The sequence below is a fragment of the Chrysochloris asiatica genome, unplaced genomic scaffold (genome assembly GCF_000296735.1).
Source record: "Chrysochloris asiatica unplaced genomic scaffold, ChrAsi1.0 scaffold00048, whole genome shotgun sequence".
Taxonomy (NCBI): Eukaryota; Metazoa; Chordata; class Mammalia; order Afrosoricida; family Chrysochloridae; genus Chrysochloris; species Chrysochloris asiatica.
This window is the reverse complement of record NW_006408566.1, coordinates 13,118,545-13,138,919: the sequence shown is the minus strand read 5'-3', so window position 1 is coordinate 13,138,919 and position 20,375 is coordinate 13,118,545. Positions and strand designations below refer to the sequence as shown.

The 20,375-nt window shown below is 37.8% G+C and overlaps 1 protein-coding gene across 1 annotated transcript in view; it reads left to right on the top strand.

Annotated features, from left to right (window-relative positions):
- The window catches only part of ATG4C (autophagy related 4C, cysteine peptidase), a 105,094-nt gene that overhangs the window by 77,038 nt on the left and 7,681 nt on the right, over positions 1–20,375 (top strand). Inside the window, exon 9 of the mRNA XM_006862469.1 lies at positions 1,866–1,985. Within this exon, the coding sequence (XP_006862531.1) occupies positions 1,866–1,985 (120 nt within the window). The remainder of the gene's footprint in view (positions 1–1,865; positions 1,986–20,375) is intronic.

Genomic DNA, 20,375 nt, shown 5'->3' with positions numbered 1-20,375 from the left:
TGGCCCAGGATCGAACATTGTTTCGTTCTGCTGTGCATAGGGTCGCTATGAGTCGGTTCCGACTCGATGGCACCTGACAACAACAACAACAGTCCATTTCAGCTCACTTGTGCCTTGTGTATTAATCTTTATGTGTTCCATTTCATTTTTGACAACTTCCAATTTTCCTAGATTCATCCTTTATACATTCCATGTTGTTATTATTAATGGAAATTTGCAGCTGTTTCTCTTCATTTTGAGTTGTATCCCATCAACAAATGAAGGTCTTGAAAGCTTTACTCCAGTCGTGTCATCACGATATTTATTTTGAGGAGGAAGCTATTCCCCAGTCATAGTTTGAGTGCTTTGCAACCTGATAGGCTCATCTCCTGACAGTGTTATGCTGCTGTTCATCAGGTGTTCGCAGTGGCTCAACATTCAAAAGGAGTCCACCTTTCTTTCTTCCTAGTCTGCCTTATATTAGTTTGGCAGCTCAGCTGAAATGTCCACCCTGAGTGACCCTACCGATATTTAAAATACCAGTGTTATAGCTTCCAGCATCACCGCAACACACAAGTCACCACAGTATGACAAACTGACAGACGAGTGGTGGTAGAGTGTAGCAAGAAAGATGAAATTGGATTGATTTAGCATGAACAGAACTAATATGAAAGTCTATATTTTCCCTTATTTTAATAGTTTGTAGTTAAAAGTCCTGGCTTTTAGGCACTGTAGCTAGAGAAATCTAAGTTATGAGTCCTTATGTAGCCTAGCTTATTTCATAATTTAAAACTATAAAATATGCAGCAAAAATTTTCTGCACCACTCATCTATGTAATTATCTCCTCCCTCAAACATATTAGCTGTTTTGCATATCCTTACAGAGTTTATTTATGCATATATGAACCAGGATTAATATATATTCTTAGAGTCCTCTCTGTATATTTTAAAACAAATTTCTTTATATGTGCAGAAAAAGACTTGGCAACATCAGTGATTTTTCAGGACAAGGTTTCCTTTTCTTTTTTAAACTTTGAGCAGTACCAAAGCATTGTGGTGAACAACAAAATTTGGAGTGACAGGGTTTATTATATTTGGCCCTATTTCTACTTTTGTATTTCCTAAAGATGCCAAACTACTAGTAGCCAAATCCTAATCACAAGGTTAAATAGTCTGGGTCAGCCTACCCAGAGCATTGATACCGGAGATAAAGTCTGAACTAAAGGGAAAGAATGATTGGTGAGAAGGAAGGCAAAGACCATGAGAAAACAGTTTTTATCTGTTCCATTCTGTGCCATGTTTGGGAATAAATGAAAACTTGAAGTGACACGAAATAAAAGAGTGGACTGGAAGCTGTATTGTGTGTATGCAAGTATGTGTTTCTTATGTCACTGACTGAAACTCTCAAGTTGACTTCTTGTCATACTACTATATTTACATGAATCTCTATTAGTTTAAACGTCGTGAGGCCCTTATTAAAAGTTTAGACAGACTGAACTGCACTTTCAAAATGCTTAATTTGATTCTAAGCCTTATGTAGCATATGCATGCCTTTTTCAATGGCACAGTTGTTTCTTCTCTTTTATGTTAGAACTGCAGACCATATTTGACAGACCTCCTCTATTTTTCAGAATGGAACTAATGCTGTATAAGGTACAGACTTGGTGAACTGAATGCATACAGTGTTGGTGCTTGTGATATACGGCTTTGTAGAATGGGAGGGACTGTCTTCATAGGCTGAACCAAAGGATCGCTTGAAAAGCATGTTCGTCATTTTGAGGGAAAGTTAGATAGCACATTTTAAATTAATTCATATTCTTGTATGTATTTAAGACCATCAAATAAAGATAAATTAATCATAAATAACTTTTTTTCTAAAATTACAGACATTCCACTGCCCTTCTCCCAAAAAGATGTCATTTCGAAAAATGGATCCTAGCTGTACGATAGGATTTTACTGTCGAAATGTTCAGGACTTTAAACGAGCTTCTGAAGAAATCACTAAGGTACCTTTATTTAAAATACTGTAATGCTATTTGTAAATGAACTGATTTTTAATAAGAGTAACCTATCAGAAGATAACAGTCTGTAACTTATGCTTTTGTAATATTGCCAGTTGATTGTTAGTATTATTAGGAATATTGTGAACTAGAAAATAAAACTATTTGAAGAATCGTAGCATTTGATACAATTGAAATCTATCAGTGACCAGTTGAAGGAACCATGGTGCTCTACTGCTGAGAGGTCAGCGATTTGAGCCTGCTGGCCATTTGTGAGGAAACACCTAGTGATGTGCGCCCATGAAGAACCAACTTTATAGGGCAATTTTACTCTGTCCTATATGATCGCTTGCTGACTCGATGGCACTTAACAACAACATAATCATCTATCTGGAGTCCTGGTGTGGCACTGTGGGATAAAGCTCTGGACTAAGGTCGATTTGAACCACAGGTTGGTGGTTCAAACACCAGCTGCTCCTCGGAAGCCCTATACAGGGTCTGTATGAGTTGGAACCAATTCAACCATACTTAACAACATATCTCTTTCTCCAGTCGGAATTGAAGTGACTAGCTGAAACAAACAGATTGGTCACTAGGTGGCACTGTTGAAATAAAAATCCCTTTGCAAATTGTAGCCGTCTGCAAGCAATTAGGTAATATTCTATTTGAAGATTTTAAAAGGGCAGTCCCTTAGGGGTAGAAAAAAATTAATGAAGTATTTGATCAACCTGAATTTGCACTATTTCTTGTTAGTCCAAGTACTGTTTTGATTCTTTAAAAGAGAAATGGTATTTTTGAATTTCTCAGAACTGCTATATCAAATGAACAATGTTGTTACCTTCCCCGTAAGCTTGTCTAATCTGATCTATTCTACTTAATGGATCCTTGAAATAGGTGTATTTAACTTCTTCTCATTACCTTTAAACTTCTACATTTTTCTGGTCCTTGAGTACTCCTAAAACATTTATAGGGCCTTAATTGTCTGTCTCTGCTTAGAATGTTAGAAAATCAAAACAAAGATTGCTTATGTAGAAAGGAAGCATAACTCGATGACTTGCTCTTGTTAGTATCAATAGCTATATTATTTTATGGCCAGGAAAACCAATACTAGCATCATTTTGAGGAATTTTTAACGAGCTCAGCTAAAATAGTAGCTTTATTACTGTTTTTCTTCCAGCTAACTTTATTCTGGAAAATGGACATAAAGAGCTGAAATTTTATTTCTACAGTATAAAAATAGAATAGAAGAGTGAATAAAAAGTTTCACATAAGCTAGGTGTAGTTTACTTGAGCTGGTATGTGTAAGAGGAAATTTGATGGGAACGTGACAGAGAAATGAATGAGGAGAGGAGAAAATGAGATCTGTGAGAACCTTTCCTTACTCTTCATTTCTCACTGTTGTCGTCTTTTCATTCTCTGTTTGCAGCCTGGACAGCCAAGGGAACACAACAAAATACATATTCTTGATTGTTTGCCTCTGTTATTACTTGAAATTAGTGTATAAATCTCTGTGCTTTACTTTGACAATTCTTTGCCTTTAAGAAGCATTATGTATGTGCTAAAATAGACAAATTCAGATGATATTGTAATATAAGTTGATGTTGTTAAACATTTCTCATTGAAAAGTCCTGCTTCCTTTTTTTCATTAATTTCTTTTCTAAGTTAAATATGTTTAAAACATTAATACAGACATTATTCTTGCAATAGAAATATACCAAATAAAAAAAAAACAAACAAAAAAATAAGAATGAATTATATGTTGATGTTTTTTCATTAAAATTAGTTATTCTGGCTTTTACATTGGGAAAGTCTTTATAAATTACTGTTCTTGATATATCAATGTAGTATCCAAAATTGGGACAGAGAAACCAAACTGAAGTATCATTTGGAAGTACTGAGAAGTTTGCCAGAATCAATTAACTTTGCTTTCATAAGACTGTTGCTCTCAAATTAGTAGCTTTTTGTAGCAGTATCAAAGCTCCACTTTGCCATTTAATAACATGGTCATTTACTGTTGTGTGAAAGTTTGCTAAGTTAAGCAGCTTTTCTTTTCTTCTTAAAAACTGAATTTGGTATTTTAAATAGCTTTTTGTTTCTCTTTAAAAATTAAAATAGCGTAAAGTTATTTGTTTATATATATAATATATATTCAGTTTTCTCGTTTTGGAAATGAAACTAGGTAGTGTAGAGTTTCATGTTCAATTTGTAATACGATACAAATAAATGTTCTAACTCCTTATGCTTTATGATTTAAAAATGGTAATACAAATTGTTAAATGAATTCAGTGTTATATAGCAAAGTTTAGCCAAGCAATATATGAGTATCATATGCAAAGAGTAAATTGACTAAGAGAAAATCCCTACTTTTATACAAAATAGAAAGCTTATATCTTTATGGACAAGAAGGTAACATTTATAGACAAGAAGGGGGACTAAGACAAGTAGACATGTATTACTTTGAATATGATAAGCTTCATACAGAAGTAGAAACAAATTGATAGGGGAAGAAAGGGTTTTGAAATGAGAGCGATGTCACATCCTCGTCAAAGTACTTTATTACGATGGGGATATTTAAGATGAGCCTTAACGTGGAAGCTTAATTTCTATTGACATAGTGAGAAGAAAGAATACTTCAAGCACACGAAATAATAAGAGTAAGGATAAAGGGGAAGAGAGAATCATAGAGCTTGTCTAGAGAATGGCAAATCATCCAATTTTTTAAGTGGAGTGCCTGGGTGATGCAAATAGTTAATGCACTTGGCTGCTAACTGAAAAAAATGGGGGTTTGAGTCCATCCAAATGTGCCTCCATAAAAAGGCCTGGCGGTTTCAGGTCTTCAGAAAAACTAATCATTGAAAACCCTGTGTAAACTCCACCATGTGAAGTATAGTTCTACTGTAACACACATGAGGTTTTTATGAATCAGAACTGACTTGATAAAACTGGTTGTTGTTGCTATTACATTTTTTTTTTTTTTTATAAAGGTACTTATAGGGCAGGATTCCTGTCTTCTGTCTGAATCACAGCCCCAAGGAGTGCAGCCTGGGAGTCTGTGTCTTTAACAAGTCTCCCAAATTTAAAATCTAATATAAGACAGTACACACCAAAGTTGGAATTTTTAGGGTGACAAGACAAACATTTATTTTAATACTTACATGTTTACTATATGGAGATTAGAAAAGCAGTACTGTTGTATTAATCACATGATTTCCTGGTTGTTGTTGATTTATACATGACTATTTTTAAATGATGAAAAAAATTCATTAATCATAAAATAGATGGCTTACAACTATAGCAAAAATAGTGGTTTATAAATGACTAACGTTGGGGAAGCACTCCTCTAGGTTATAAGGAGCCCTGGTAGCTGGTTATGGGTTATACTGCAAACTGCAGAGTCAGAAGTTCAAATCTAGCAGCCACTCCATGAGAGAAAGATGAGACCTTTCTGTTCCTGTAAAGATTTACAGCCTTGGAAACCCTGTACAGGGTCACTATGGGTGGGAACCAACTCCATGGCACACAGCCACCACCTCTATCACCTATAGACAATAGAGAATAAAATAAAGAATGAGGCTGGAATAACTTTGGCAGTTATTAGTAGGCTGAAAAGGTAATTTAGCAATATGTTGATTTAAAAATATATTTTTTTAAATTTCATGCATGTAGAAGTACGTTTTTGTTGTTAAGTGCTATAAAGTGGGTATCATAGTGACCGTATGCACAATAGAACAAAACATTACCCTGTCCTGTACCAACCTCACAATCATTGCTATGCTTAAGCCCATTGATACTGCCACTGTGCCAGTCTATCTCATTGGGGGTCTTCCTCTCCTACCCTCTACTTTACCAAGCATGGTGTCCTTCTCTAAGGAATGGTCCCTCTTGATAATGTATCCAAAGTATGAGAGACGAAGTCTGGCCATCCTGGCTTCCAAGGAGCATTCTGACTGTACTTCTTCTAATACAGTTTTGTGTTTTCTTTTGGCAGTCCATGAATACTTTTAATATTCTCCTCCAATACCATAACTCAAATGCATCACTTCTACGGTTTTCCTTATTCATTGTCCAACTTTCACATGCATATGAGGCTATTGCAAATAAACTATGGCTTGGATCAAGCACACCTTAGTCCTCAAACTGATAACCTCTGCCCTTGAACACTTTAAAGAGGTCTTGTGCAACAGATTTGCCTAATGCATTACATCCTTTGATTTCTTTACTGCTGCTCCCATGAGTGTTGATGGTCTATTCAAGCAAAGTGAAGTCTTTGACAACTTCATTCTTTTTTTCCATTTATCTTAAAAAAAAATTTTTTTGGTGTGTTTTATCTTTTTTTTAAAAGTTTTTATTGTGGATTGAGTGAAAGTTTACTGGGCAGATCATCAGTTTTACATTCAACAAGTCATATACTTGTTTCATTACAATGATTATAATCCTCTCCAGGTACTATCAGTTAACAGCATGTCTCTCTATTTATTTTAGCTCTTTTTTTAAAAATGTTTTATTGTGAATTATGTGATAGTTTATATGGGAGAACATTAGTTTTACATTCATCCTATTGTATATCATTTCATTGCCATGGTTACAGTCCCCTCCGTGCATCATCAACCAACCAAAGGGCATACCCTACAAGCCTGCCCCCTGGTCGTCAGCACACAGCCCTCTCCCTCTCTGTGTCTAAAGTACCCAGCTGCTCCATCTCTCCACGTCATTGCCTCTGCCTCCACCTCAGCCATCACTGCTTCTCTGGGTAAGGTCCCGCTCTCTGTTCTTCTCCCTTTATGGTCCCAGGGACCTCCGCTCCTAGACTGAAAAGTTAATCACTCCCCTCCTTGCTACAAAATGTCTACCTTTACATTTCCAACCCTCATAATCAGTCCTGATAACAGTTATTCACTATTGTATCACAAGAGACCTATCGCATTTCATTTCATCAGCCCCGCCTAGACAGATTGGATACTACTCAGTGGAGATTCTACCTTCATCCATACCCTCTGGATGTAGGTTCCCTCTTGAAAGCTTGTAAGCCAGTCACTTCTTGTCTTTGTAGCGCCCCCCTTTGGGTAGTCAATGTCCAAGTTGTCCATCCCTGTCTATTTTGTGTATGGAGGGGGTGGGACTGATCCTTGCTGTAAAGATTTGTTCCCTCTTTTGAGCTACTGCATCCATACATAGATGTAGATCAGGTTCATCAAATTGTATCAGATTACTCTTTTTTTCCTCTTCTTTCTTCTTCTAGTTGAGCTCTGATTATCCAGTCATTGAAGCCAAGTCAAGTGGGTATTATCTGCAAGTGTGGGTGTTCTTGTGCATATGCCCTCTCTTCTTATCAGCTGGACACTTCACTCTCCATTCTAGGCCTCTGTGGCTATATCACTGACTCTGGTCCCAAAAGTCCCCAGGTCTTGCCACACTGCTGGCCAACCAGGTCTCCACCTGGGTTCACAGGAGTCTATTGAACGTTGTAGGGCTTAGCTCGCAGTTTCATTGCTGTTTTTCCCTCACTTCGCCTTATTGGTGACTAACGTGGTCACCAATCAGTGCATGTATTCCCATCGAGTCTTAGTCTTGGAAGGGTTTTTTTTCCATTTATCTTGATGTTATTTATTGGTCCAGTGGTGAAGATTTTTGTTTTCTTGTCGCTCTGAGGTGTAACCCATACCAAAGGCGGCAGTCTTTGATTTTCATCAGTAAGTATTTAAAGCCTCTTCACATTCAGCAAACAAGATTGTTACCATCTGCATATCACAGGTTGTTAATGAGTCTTCCTCTGATCCTGATGCCATGTGTTCTTTATATAATCCAGTTTCTCAGATTATTTGCTCATCATACAGATTAAGTGTGGTGATAGACTACAACCCTGGCATACACCTTTCCTGATTTTTAACCATTCAGTGTTCCCTTGTTCTTCCTGAATGCCTGCCTCTTTGTCTGTTCAACAATGGTTCCTCATGAATACAATTAAGTGTTCCAGAATACTCATTCTCCTCAGTGTTGTCGATAATTTGTCATGATCCACACAGTTGAAAGCCTTTGCATAGTCCAGAAAGCACAGGTAAACAAACATCTTTCTGGTGTTCTCTGCTTTCAGCCAACATCCATCTGACCTCAGCAATAATTTTCCTTATTCCACATCCTCATCTGAATCTGGCTTGAACCTTTGACACTTCCCTGTCAATGTACTGCTGCAGCTGTTGTTAAATTATTTTTAGTAAAATTTTACTTGCATGTAGTCTCAATGATATTTTCACATTATTATTTCCGCATTCTGTTGGCTCATCTCTCTTTGGAATGGGCACAAATATGGATCTCTTCCAATCAGTTGGCCAGGTAGCTGTTTTCCAAATTTCTTGGCATAGATGAGGGATTGCCTTCAGTGTTGCATCAGTATGTTGCAAGATTTCAATTTGTATTTCTTCAATTCTGTAGCCTTGTTCTTATACAAATGCCTTCAGGACACCTTGGACTTCTTCTTTCAGTACCACTGGCTCTTGGTCATATACTATTTTTTTGAAATGGTTGTACATCATCCATTTCTTTTTGGTACAGTGAGTCTGTGTATTTCTTCCATCTTCTTTCGATGCTTTCTACATCATGTAATATTTTTCCCATTGTTGTTGATGTTGTTTAATGCCATTGAGTTGGTTCCGACTCAAAGCAACCCTGTATACCAGCAAGAGCACCTGGTAGGTTTGAACTGTTGACCTTGTGAAAATCGAGTGCTGATCTTACAGCACAAGGAGAATCCTTCAGTATTTCAAGTTTAGACTTGATTTTTCTCTTCAGTTCCCTCAGCTTGTGAAATGCTGGTTGTGTTCTTCCCTTTTTGTTTTCTAACTCCAGATCTTTGTACATTTCGTTATATACTTGCCTTTGGTGTTTTTTGTTTTGTTTTGAGCTATCCTTTGAAATTTTCTGTTCAGCTCTTTTGCTTCCTTATTTCTTCCATTTGTTTTAGCATCTCTATTCTGGAGAGCAAGTTTCAGAGACTCTTCTGACATCCATTTTGGTCTTTTCTTTCTTGTCTTCTTAATGACCTTTTACTTTCTTCCTGTATGATGTACTTGGTGTCATCCCACAACTCTTCTGGTCTTTGGTCATTAGTGCCTCACACATCAAATCAGTTCTTGAAATGAGTTATAAATTCAGGTGGGTTATGTTCAAGGTCTTTTTTTTTTTTTTTTGGTGGCAGTCATAGACTTATTTTATTTTCTTCAGCTTCAACTTGAACTTACATATGAGCAATTGATGGTCTGTTCCACAGTCTGTCCTGGCTTTGTTTTGAAAGATGATATTGAGCTTTTTTACTGTTTCTTCCCACAGATGGAGTCCATTTTACTTTTGTGTATGCTGTGTTGCTGAGGTTCATGTGTATAGTTGTCTTTTATATTGTTTAAAAAAGTATTTGCAATGAGCAAGTCATTCATCTTGCAAAATTCTCTCATGTGATCTCCAGCATTGTTTCTATCAGCAAATTGTTTCTACCATATTTCCCAACTATTGATCCTTCCTCTTTGTTTCCAACCTTTGTATTCCAATCACCAGTAATGATCAATACATCTTGATTACATGTTTGATCAATTTCAGATTGATGGAATTCTTCAATTTCATCATCAGTGGTTTTAGTGGTTTGTGTGTAAATTTGAATTATAAGGGTATTAATCTTACTTGTAGATATAGGATATTACCCTATCACAGACAACATTATACTTCAGGATAGATTTTGAAATGTTCTTTTTGATGACGAATGTGACACTATTCCTCTTCAGTTTGTCATTTGCAGCATAGTAAGCCACATGATTGTCAGAGTCAAGATGGTGAATACCAGTCCATTCAACTTACTAATACCTAGGATATTGATCTTTATGCATTCCATTTCTTTCTTGAAAACGTCCAATTTTCCTAGATTTATACTTGGTGCATTCCATGTCCTGATTATTAATGGGCATTTACAGATAATTCTCTTCATTTTGAGTTGTTCCCCAACAGCAAATGAAGGTCCTGAAAGCTTTAATACATTTGCATCATCATAGTCAATGCTACTTTGATAAGGCAGTCGGTCCTTCCCCAGTTATATTTTGAGTGCTTTCCAACCCGAAGGGCTCATCTTCTGGCACTATGTCTGACAATATTCTAGTGCTGTTCTTACTGTTTCAGTGTTCAATATTCTGGTGCTGTCCGACAGTGTAACACTTTTGTTCATAAGGTTTTCAGCGGCTAAACATTCAGAAGTAGTTGGCCTCTCTGTAGACAGTCTTTGCATAGACGCTTAGCTGAAACCTGCTCACCATCAATGTATCCTGCTGGCATAGTTTACAAGCATCACTGCAACACTCAAGCCACCACAGCATGACATACTGACAGAAAAGTGGTGGTATGGATTTATGGGTCCTTATTAGGACCAGTCTCTGGAAAAGGATATCATGCTTAGTAAAGTGGAGGGCCAGCAAAAAAGAGGTTGACACCCAACGAGATGGGATTGGCATAGTGGCAGCAGCAATGGGCTCAAATGTAGCAACGTTTGTGAGTTTGGTGCAGGACTGGATAGTGTTTTGTTCTGTTATGCATAGGGTCGCTATGAGTCGGTGCTGACCTGACGGTACCTCACAACAACACATTGTTTCATTGAAATGGTTAACCATGGAATTTCTTTGGCAAAGAAGGCACAATTACCTGGGAGGATTGAGAGGTGGACGATTTGAAGGCCAGTGAATATAATAAAGTAAGGTTTACTGTGAGTGCTTCTAAAACAACCACTCTTCCATCTGCCTTTTCTTCAGACTTCAGTATCTCTTTTGAGTAGTTCTGTGTAACCCTTTCTCTAATCTTTCCGTTAATCATATCCTTTCTTCCTGGATTCATTCCTTTCTCTTGGTTTATTTTATTTCTCCCTTCCTTTTTACGCCCTTTCTCCCCATCCTTCCTCCTCTCTTTCTTCCATCCTTTGTTGTTCATGTCTCTGAGTAGTTAATTACGTTATCTAAATCTTTCATAGTTTTAGTTGTTTTTTTTCCGCCTTGCATTATAAGTTACTGAGAGATAATGTGATAAATGTCTGTAATTATGATTATGGGTTTGTCTGTTTTTCTTTTAAGTTGTCTTAATTTTTGTTTTATGTATCTTGTCCTCATTTGCCAAAAAACCCCCAAAATTGGTTTTTAGGGTTGCTGCATATATTTTAAATCCCTCAAGAGATTATTATTTTAAACTTTCAAGTTATATATGAATTTGTATGTTCAATTTTATTCTTTTATTACTCTGCCTCCTTTTGAATCATTTTATTTTCTCTCTGAAGAACTCCCTATTGAAGTTTTGTTCCAGTAACACTCTTAAGTAGCAAATGTATCCAGTTCAAAACTGTGTATTATATTTACTTACCTTGTATATTTATTTAATCTCTTAATTTACAACAGTTTATCTTTCCTTGATTTTTACATGACCTTGGTATTTTGAAGATACATGACACTTAAAAAAAAAAAAAAAGGGCACTTTGGAAGACTACTTTATACCTTTGAAAAATTTGTAGTGTGTTCCCCTCAGTTTGGGTTTGTGCGATATTTCCTCATGATTGTTTACGTTAAGCATCTATGTCAGGTGTGTCACAGAAGTGAAGCTGTACAGTGCATCCTAGAAGTTGACATGTGATTTGTCCCTTTACTGGTGATGTTAACTCTGATCACTTGATTAAGGAGCTGTCAGGTTCCAATCTGACTTCAGCACACTCATTGTGCCATAGTGCCTTCTCCTGCCCTAAAAGTGTGTCTACGATGCTTAGCCCATTAGGTGGCTTTCAGAGTGAATCGTTCTGAAGGGAAAGGGGGAGAGGAGGAGTTTGCCTTTGTTATTGAAAGATATTTTGACTGGCCATAGAATTCTATGTTAGCCGTTCATTTTTTTCAGTACTTTAAAGATTTTCTTTTCTTTTGGTTTTCATCATTCTTGATGCACTTCCTCTATAAGATTTTGACTTCTCAAGATAAAGTTGTCTTGATTCCTCTCAGGTGCTTTCCAACAGTTGCTTTTTGTATTTTATCCATTTAATTTTTTTATGGATAGTTGTTCTAGTGATAGGGTTAATTTGATTCAAGCTGCTCTGTCATGGTCCTTTAAATAATTATTGCATCTAACTGGTTATTACATTTACAATTTAGATTTTTTGTTTAAAACAAAAATTTTTAAATGTTTTATTGTGAATTATATGATAGTTTACATGGGAGAACATTAGTTTTACATTCATTCTATCGTATATCATTTCATTGCCATGGTTCCAGTCCCCTCCATGTATCATCAACCAACCAAAGGGTATACCCTACAAGCCTGGCCCCCACACTCACCCCACCACACCCCAAGTCTTCAGCACACAATCGCTCTCCCTCTCTGGATCTCAAGTCCCCAGTTGCTCCATTGCTCCACAGCATCGCCTCTGCCTCCATCTCATGCATCACTGCTTCTCTGGGTAGGGTCCCACTCTTTCCGCTCTTCTCCGTTGGTGGTCCTAGGGACCTCCGCTTCTAGACTGGAAAGTTAATCACTCCCTTCCTTGCTATAAAATGTCTACCTTTACATTTCCAACCCTCACAATCAGTCTTGATAACAGTTATTCACTATTGTATCACAAGAGACCCATCTGCATTTCATTTCATCAGCTCCGCCTAGACAGATTGGATACTACTCACTGGAGATTCTGCCTTCCTCCAGGCCCCCTGGCTTTAGGTTCCCTCTTGAAAGCTTGTAAGCTTTTTGCCCGCCCCACCCCCCATTTTGGGTAGCCAATGTCCAAGTTGCCCATCCCTGTCTACTCTGTGTGTGGAGGGGGTGGGAATGATTCTTGCTGTAATGATTTGTTCCCTCTTTTGAGCTGCTGCATCCATGGGTGTAGGTCTTTTGTTCAAAATTTGAAACTGTAAATGTGACTGGAAATTTAAAAAATATATCAATTTAAAAATCCTAAATAAAAATAAATTTTATTTCTTATATTTCATTAGAATTTTACGAGTTGGACTGTGAACCTCAGGGTCAGCAGTTGAAACTACCAGCTGTTCCGCGGGAGAAAGATGAGGCTTTCTGCTCCCGTAAAGATTTATAGCCTTGGAAACCCTGTACAGGGTCGCTGTGTGTCGGAACTGACTCCATGGCACATAACAACAACGACATATTTCATTAGCATTTTATCATGAGTACTACTTATAGAGGAGTGATGGTGTGGACTATAAGATAAGTGCCGGACTGGTGACCACAAGTTTGGTGGTTCAAACCCATTAGCTGCTCCTCAGAAATCCTAGATAGGGTTGCCATGAGTTGGAACTGACTCAATGGCACTTAACAATAGCAGCTACTTGTAGAAAGGGCTATGGAGTTACAGTTTTATATCCACCCAAAGAAATTTTATTGCTAAAACAAATTATATTAAAAGAAAAAAACCCAACAAACACTTGCCGTCCCATTGAATCTGGCTCATGGTGACACTATCTCTGGGCATCATAGTAGAATGGACTTCATATGGTTTCAGTGACAGATTTTTTGGATGTAAATTGTCAGGTTTTTTTTTTGAGTCACCTTTGGGAAGATTCTCATTTCCAACCTTTCAGTTGTTGTCATTGATGTGTAATGTCCAGAGTGACTGGTGGGTTTGAATGGCCAATCTTTTAGTTACCAGTCCGGTTCTAGTCAGTTAGTAGCCAAGCACATTAACTGTTGCTACCAAACGGGTACTCTAAACTTGCAAAGTCAAGTTAAATAAACCAATGAAAAGAATTTGGTTACTGTATAAATAGCAACTCCATTTTTTGTGGGTGCTTAATCTTAAAAACTGTGAGTCATCCTGGAGTTCCCTCTCTTCCTCACACTCCTCTGTAATCCATCAGCAAACGCTATCATCTGTACCTCAAAATACACAGTATATGCATAGGACAGCACAGAAGTGCTCCAGAGGGTTCCCGAGGCTGGACATCCTTACAAAAGCAGACTGCCTCATCTTCTGCAATAGGAGCCAGCAGCCCAACATGTATACCAACTGTACCACAGGGCTCCTAAACAGACTACGGTATAGTGTAAACATCACCGATATGCACTGGGAAACAAAAACAATGCTGTGACTCACTTTATTTCAACATTCACTTTAATTACACTGATCTGGATTTGACACCACAATATCTCCCAAGGTATGCCTCTACTTATTTGTTGCATGAAGAAATGAAAGAGACAGTGTTATAAATGAGCCTTTTTTATAAGTTAACTAGGAGTGTTTTTAAATTTTTTTCTGTTGTAGCTTCTTTACATTTCTATTGTCTCCTAATAATTAATTTAATTATTACTTAAAATGTGTTTTACCAACTAGCATGGGCTTAAAATTAATTTTCATGTTTATCAAGGTTAATACATGTATTTTTTAACTTTAGCAAAAGGATTTTGAAAAACAGGAGTCCGTTGCTATGTATATACTTCTCAGACCACAGGGTAAGCGCCTCAGAGAGTAATTTTTTACTTTTTAAGGTAATTCTTCAGGATTTTACCTTTATATTTCTAAGTAATATATTTATTGTGCCATTTCTTAATCCATTTTAGACATTATCTGTTTACTGCTGTAGTGCTGAGGACTCTGGTGTGGCATTGTAGGATCAGCATGTGACTGCAAATTATAAGGTCAGCAGTTCAAACCCACCAGCTGCTCCTCGGAAATGCTACACAGGGTTGCTATGAGCCGGAACTGACTTGACAGCACTTAAAAATCACAACAACATAGTACTTGAAAGGAGTCCTGGTAGTGTAGTGGATTATGAACAGAACTGCTAACTGCAAGTTCAGTAGTTCAAATCTAATGGTTGCCTCATGGGAGAAAGATGAGGCTTTCTGCTCCTGTAAAGATTTACTGCCTCAGAAACCCTTTTATAAAGTCTCTATGAGTCCGAATTGACTCAATGGCACACAGCCACCACCACCACCATAGTGTGGCACTGTAGGATCAGCACTGGACTGTGAAACACAAGGTTGGAAGTTCAAACCCACCAGCTGCTCCTCGGAAACCCTATACAGACAGGGTTTGCTATGAGTCAGAAGAAACTTGATGGCACTTAACAACATCAACAATTGTGCTCATGAGGAACATGTAACAGGACAAGGGAACACTGAATGGTTTAAAATCAAGAAAGGTGTGCTTAATTTTTTCACCATACTTAACTCAGTCTGTCTGCTGAACAAATAACAACACAAGAAACTGGTTTGTATGAAGAAGTATGTGACATGGGATTGGAAGAGGACTCATTTACAACCTGTGATATGTAGATGTTACAACCTAATTTGTTGGAAGCAAAGAGGACTAAAATACTGATAAAGACCCAAGGCCACAGCTTTCAGTGTGGATTGTTACCTCAACACAAAAGAAAACAAAAATCCTCACAGCTGGACCAATAACATTATGGTAAATGGAAAAAAGATTGAAGTCGAAGACTTCATTTTGCCTAGATCCACAATCTTAACACTCATGGAAACAGCAGTCAAGAAATCAAATGACATTGCATTAGGCAAATCTGCTGTGCAAGACCTCTTTAAAGTGTTGAAGAGCAAAGATGCCAATTTGAGGACTAAGGTGCTCTTGACCTAACTTATGGTATTTTCAGTCATTTCATATGTGGTAGTCCTGATGTGGCTCTGTGGGTTAATGCGCCAGACTGCAAAGCTGTTTGAACTGCAAGGTCAGCGGTTCAAGCTCACTAGCTACTCCTCGGAAACCCTCTACAGGGTCGCTATGGATCAGAACCGACTCAACGGCACTTAATAACAACAACATATGCGTGTGGAAGTTGGACAATGAATAAGGAAGGCTATAGAAGAATTGATACATTTGAGTTATTGTGTTGGAGAAGTATATTAAAAGTACCATGAACTACCAGAAGAACAAATCTCTCCTGAAAGAAGTACAATCAGAATCCCCCTTAGAAGCCAGGATGGCTAGGCTTCGTTTCTCGTACTTTGGACTTACTGTCAGGAGGGACCAGTCCCTGAGAAAGAACATCATGCTTAGTAAAGTGGAGGTTTAGTGAAAAAGAGGAAGACCCCCAACAAGATGGACTGGCACAATGGCAGCAGCAGTTGGCTCAGTTGGGAGGATGGCACAGGACTGGGCAGTGGTTCGTTCTGTTAGGTATAGGGACGCTATGGGTAGGAACTGACTGGATGGTACATAACAACATAAGTTAGAACCAGCTTGATGACACATAATAACAATTACGGAAATAATTTTAGGTTTTGACAATAGCCTTTCTGGTAATGTTAAAAAAAAAAAGTAATTTTTCACTTTTTAATAAATATTTTCAGAATAATTGTCAAATCAATGGTTATTATTATTTTTTAAGTCTAGGTAAGCATTCTTTACATGGTGCTCTGGTAGCGTAGTGGTTATGAGTTGGGCTGGTAAACTCAAGGTCATTAATTTAAAACTACCAACTGTTCCTTGGGAGAAAGATGAGGCATTCTGCTCCCGTAAAGATTTGCAGCCTCGGAAACCCTTTGTAGGGTTACTGTGAGTCGGAACCGATTCCACGGCACATCACTATCACCACTTAATGCTCAGAGCTATGAACAATGTGAAAGGCATGCTGCTAAGTCATTGAGGTCTAGTATTCTAATTTTAAAAAATTATCTACTTTTTTGTTGTGTTTAGTCATCTTAGCAAAGCCATTTTAATTCTTTGAGACAATTTTGCCATTTACAGAATGAGTGAGAACTAGATAATTTCTGAAATTTCCTTTGGCATTCCATTCTTATTTGTGCTCAAATTATTTTTTTCCTGCCATACCATGCTTATGTATAGATAAGTTATCACGTTATTTCTCAGTTTACCTATTCTTGGACATTTAATATTTAGTAGGGTTTAAATATATTTTAATAAACTAAGAATGTTAGAAAAATGGTAACCCTAAAAGCCTGAAATCAGTGAATATTATTATATATAGCGTGGCCCTCCATTGCAAGAAGGTAGGCAAAAAGTAGGTGTGTTTTACAATTAAAGTGTTGTTGTTGAGTGCCTTGGAGTCGGTTCTGACTCATAGCAACCCTGCATAGGGGTACCAAGGCTTAAATCTTTACGGAAGCAGAAAGCCTCATCTTTCTCCTGTGGAATGGCTGGTAGTTTCGAACTGCTGCCCTTGAGGTTAGCAGGCCAACTTGTAACCAGTACGCTACCAGAGCTCCAATTAAAGGGTGTTGTTGTTGTTAAGTGCCATCGAGTCGGTTCCGACCCATAGCGACCCTGGATAGGGTTTCTGAGAAGCAGCTGGTGAGCTTTAACTGCCAACCATGCAGTTCAAACGGCTTTGCAGTCTGGCACATTAACCCACAGTGCCACACCAGGACTCCAATTAAAGGGGAGTTTACCTATTTCTCTATGGCAGAGGTTCTCATCTTACATTCATGGGCAACCTAGTCTTAAGCTAATAAACCCAAATGACTTTTTTCTTGATATTAAAAGAAAAGGTGACCAGAAGATAACGTTAGCTCTGCTCTGTTGTTCTAAAAATGGTGCAGCGTGGATACCTGCCTATTTGATTCTGGACTACTTACAGTGGTCCAGAATGTTAGTGACATTAAGGGAATATAAAGTAGCGATAGTTTGGGGCTATATTCCAGCTACTGTCTGGAGGTGGTGAAAGATGCTTGATTACATGTTTTTGTCCTTTCATATTTCCCCTTTTTTTAATAGAATGTAAATTTGAGCAACGTATAAATGGGAAGCACTATATGAATTACAGGATCTGATTTTTATCACATTCGGTTTTTATACTGTTTGATTATTTTTAAATTGTTCCTTTCCACTCAGTTAAAAATATATTTCATATTAACAGTTTCAAAGCAATATAGAAACAAGAATCTAATGGCCTGGCTCACATTAACCGTGTTTCTAGATCTTCTGTAGTAATGTAATATGAAGGGGCTTCAAAAAGTTCATGGAAAAATTTTCTTATCTTTTTAATTCCATTTTCCCATGAATTTTTTTAAGTGTCCTCATATGTAGAATTTGTTGATCCTTCAACTGAATGTTGACACTTGGGAGAGTTTAGTTTCACTCCTGAAATTATCTTTTTTTTTTTTTTCTTAATAATATGTGAATTGAGTGAAGGTTTTCAACACAGATTATCAGTTTTACGTGCAGCAAGTCATATACTTTGCTTCATGACAATGATTCTAGTCCCCTCCATGTATCTATCACCAGTTAACTGATGGTACTTACCTCTGTACACTTTAACTCTTGCATTCCTCTCTGTGCCTCCCGCTGCCTTCATTTTCCCTCTGCCAAACTCCCTCTTGTATATTGCTTGCCCCATGTTACTATGTGTATACCACGTAGTCTGTGAATAAATCAACCCTTATAACTATCATGGTTATGGTGCTGCAGGTTAATGAGTTGAGCTGCGAGGTTGGAGGTTGAAGCTCACCAGCCACTCCATGGAAACCATATACAGGATCCCTCTGAGTCCGAAACAAATGATGGTCCTTAACAACAATAACAACATAATCATCATAGAATTTTTTTTTTTAATCAAAAAAATCTTTTCTTAACTTTTTTACAACAGTAATCTCATATAGTCCTTAATCCTTTTGTGATTGACCGAGTTCACTCAGTATAATATGTCTTTCAGGTTCATCCATGTCGTGAGGTGTTTTGCACATTCAATGTTATGCTTGCATGGCCTTCCATTGTGTATATACCATAGTTTGTTTAACTGTTTTTTTGTTGTTGGGCATTTAAGTTGTCTCCATCTTTTTGCTATAGTGAACTCTGCTCCAGTGAAAATGGGTGTGCAGATATCTATTCAAGTCACAACTCTTATTTCTTGAGGACATACACCAAGTAGAGGGATTGCTGGTATAAGGCATTACTATTTCCAATTTTGGGGGGAAATGCCATACATACCATTTCCCACAGTGGGAAATTTTACAGTCCCATCAGCAATGCTGGAGGGTCTTAGTCTCTCCACACCCCTGCCAACATTTGGTTTGTGTTTTTTAAACTTTGCTATTAATGCTGAAGTAAGATGAATCTCGTTTTGATTTGTACTTCCTGGTGTGGTGCTATGGATTAATGAGCTGGACTGCAAGCTTTGTTTGAACTGCAAAGTCGGCGGTTCAAGCTCACTAGTGGCTCCTTGGAAACCCTATTCAGGGTTTCTATCCTCAGAAACCCCATACAGAGTTGCTATGAGTCGGAACTGACTTGATGGCACTTAAAAACAGCAACAGTGGCTAATGATAGCAAGCATTTCTTCATGTGGCTACCTAAATGTCTTTTTTGGTGAAGTGTCTATTCTTGTCCTCTGCGCATTTTGTACTTGGAGTATCTGTCTTCTTGTTGAATGAAGTCTTCGAGAAATGTTAGACAGTAGTCTTGTCTGACATGTCATTGCTAAACATTTTTTCCCAGTCTGTGGGGGTGGGTCTCTTTTTATTTTTTTTGGTAATTCCTTTGATGCACATAATGTCTAATTTTTAGGAAGCTTCACTTACCTATTTTGTCCTCTGCTTGTATGTTTTCAGTTATGTTTGATAGTGTATTTACCATGAATCAAAATCCTTAAGTTTGTCCCTATTTTCTCATCAATGATCTTTATAGTTCCAGTATTTACATTTAGGTCTTTAATAAATGTTGAGTTCATTTTTGTATATGGTGTGAGATTCTGGTTTTGTTTGATCTTTCTGCATGTATGCACGCCTAGTTTTGCCAGCATCATTTGTTGAAGAGATTATCTCTTCCCCATTTAATGCATTTTGGCCCTTTGTAGAAGGTTAACTGACCATAGGTAGATGGAGTTACTTCTGTGTTTCCAATTCTTTCCCATTGATCTAGGTGTCTTTTGAAGCACCATTTGTTGTTGTTAGGTGCCATCAGGTCGGTACTGACTCATAGTGACCTTATGCACAGCAGAACAAAACACTGCCCGATCCTGGGCCAACCTCACTATTGTTGCCACACTTGAGTCCATCGATGCTGCTACTTGGCCAGTCCATCTTGTTGGGGGTCTTCCTATTTTTCTCTGACCCTCCACCTTACCAAACATGATATCCCTTCTCCAGCTACTGGTCCCTCCTGGCAATATGTCCAAAGTATAGGAGACAAATCATGAGAGACAAAGCTTGGCCATCCTAGTCTCCAAGGAGCACTCTGGCTGCATTTCTTCCAACACGGATCTGTTGGTTCTTTTGGCAGCCCATGGCACTTTTCACTGTTCTCCGCCAACACCATAACTCAAATGCATCAATTCTACGGTCTTTCCTTATTTACTATCCAGCTTTCACATGGTTACTGAAAATACCATGGCTTGGGTCAGGCACACCTTAGTCTTCAAGCTGACATCTTTGCTCTTCAACACTTTAAAAAGGTCTTGTGCAGCAGATTTGCCTAAT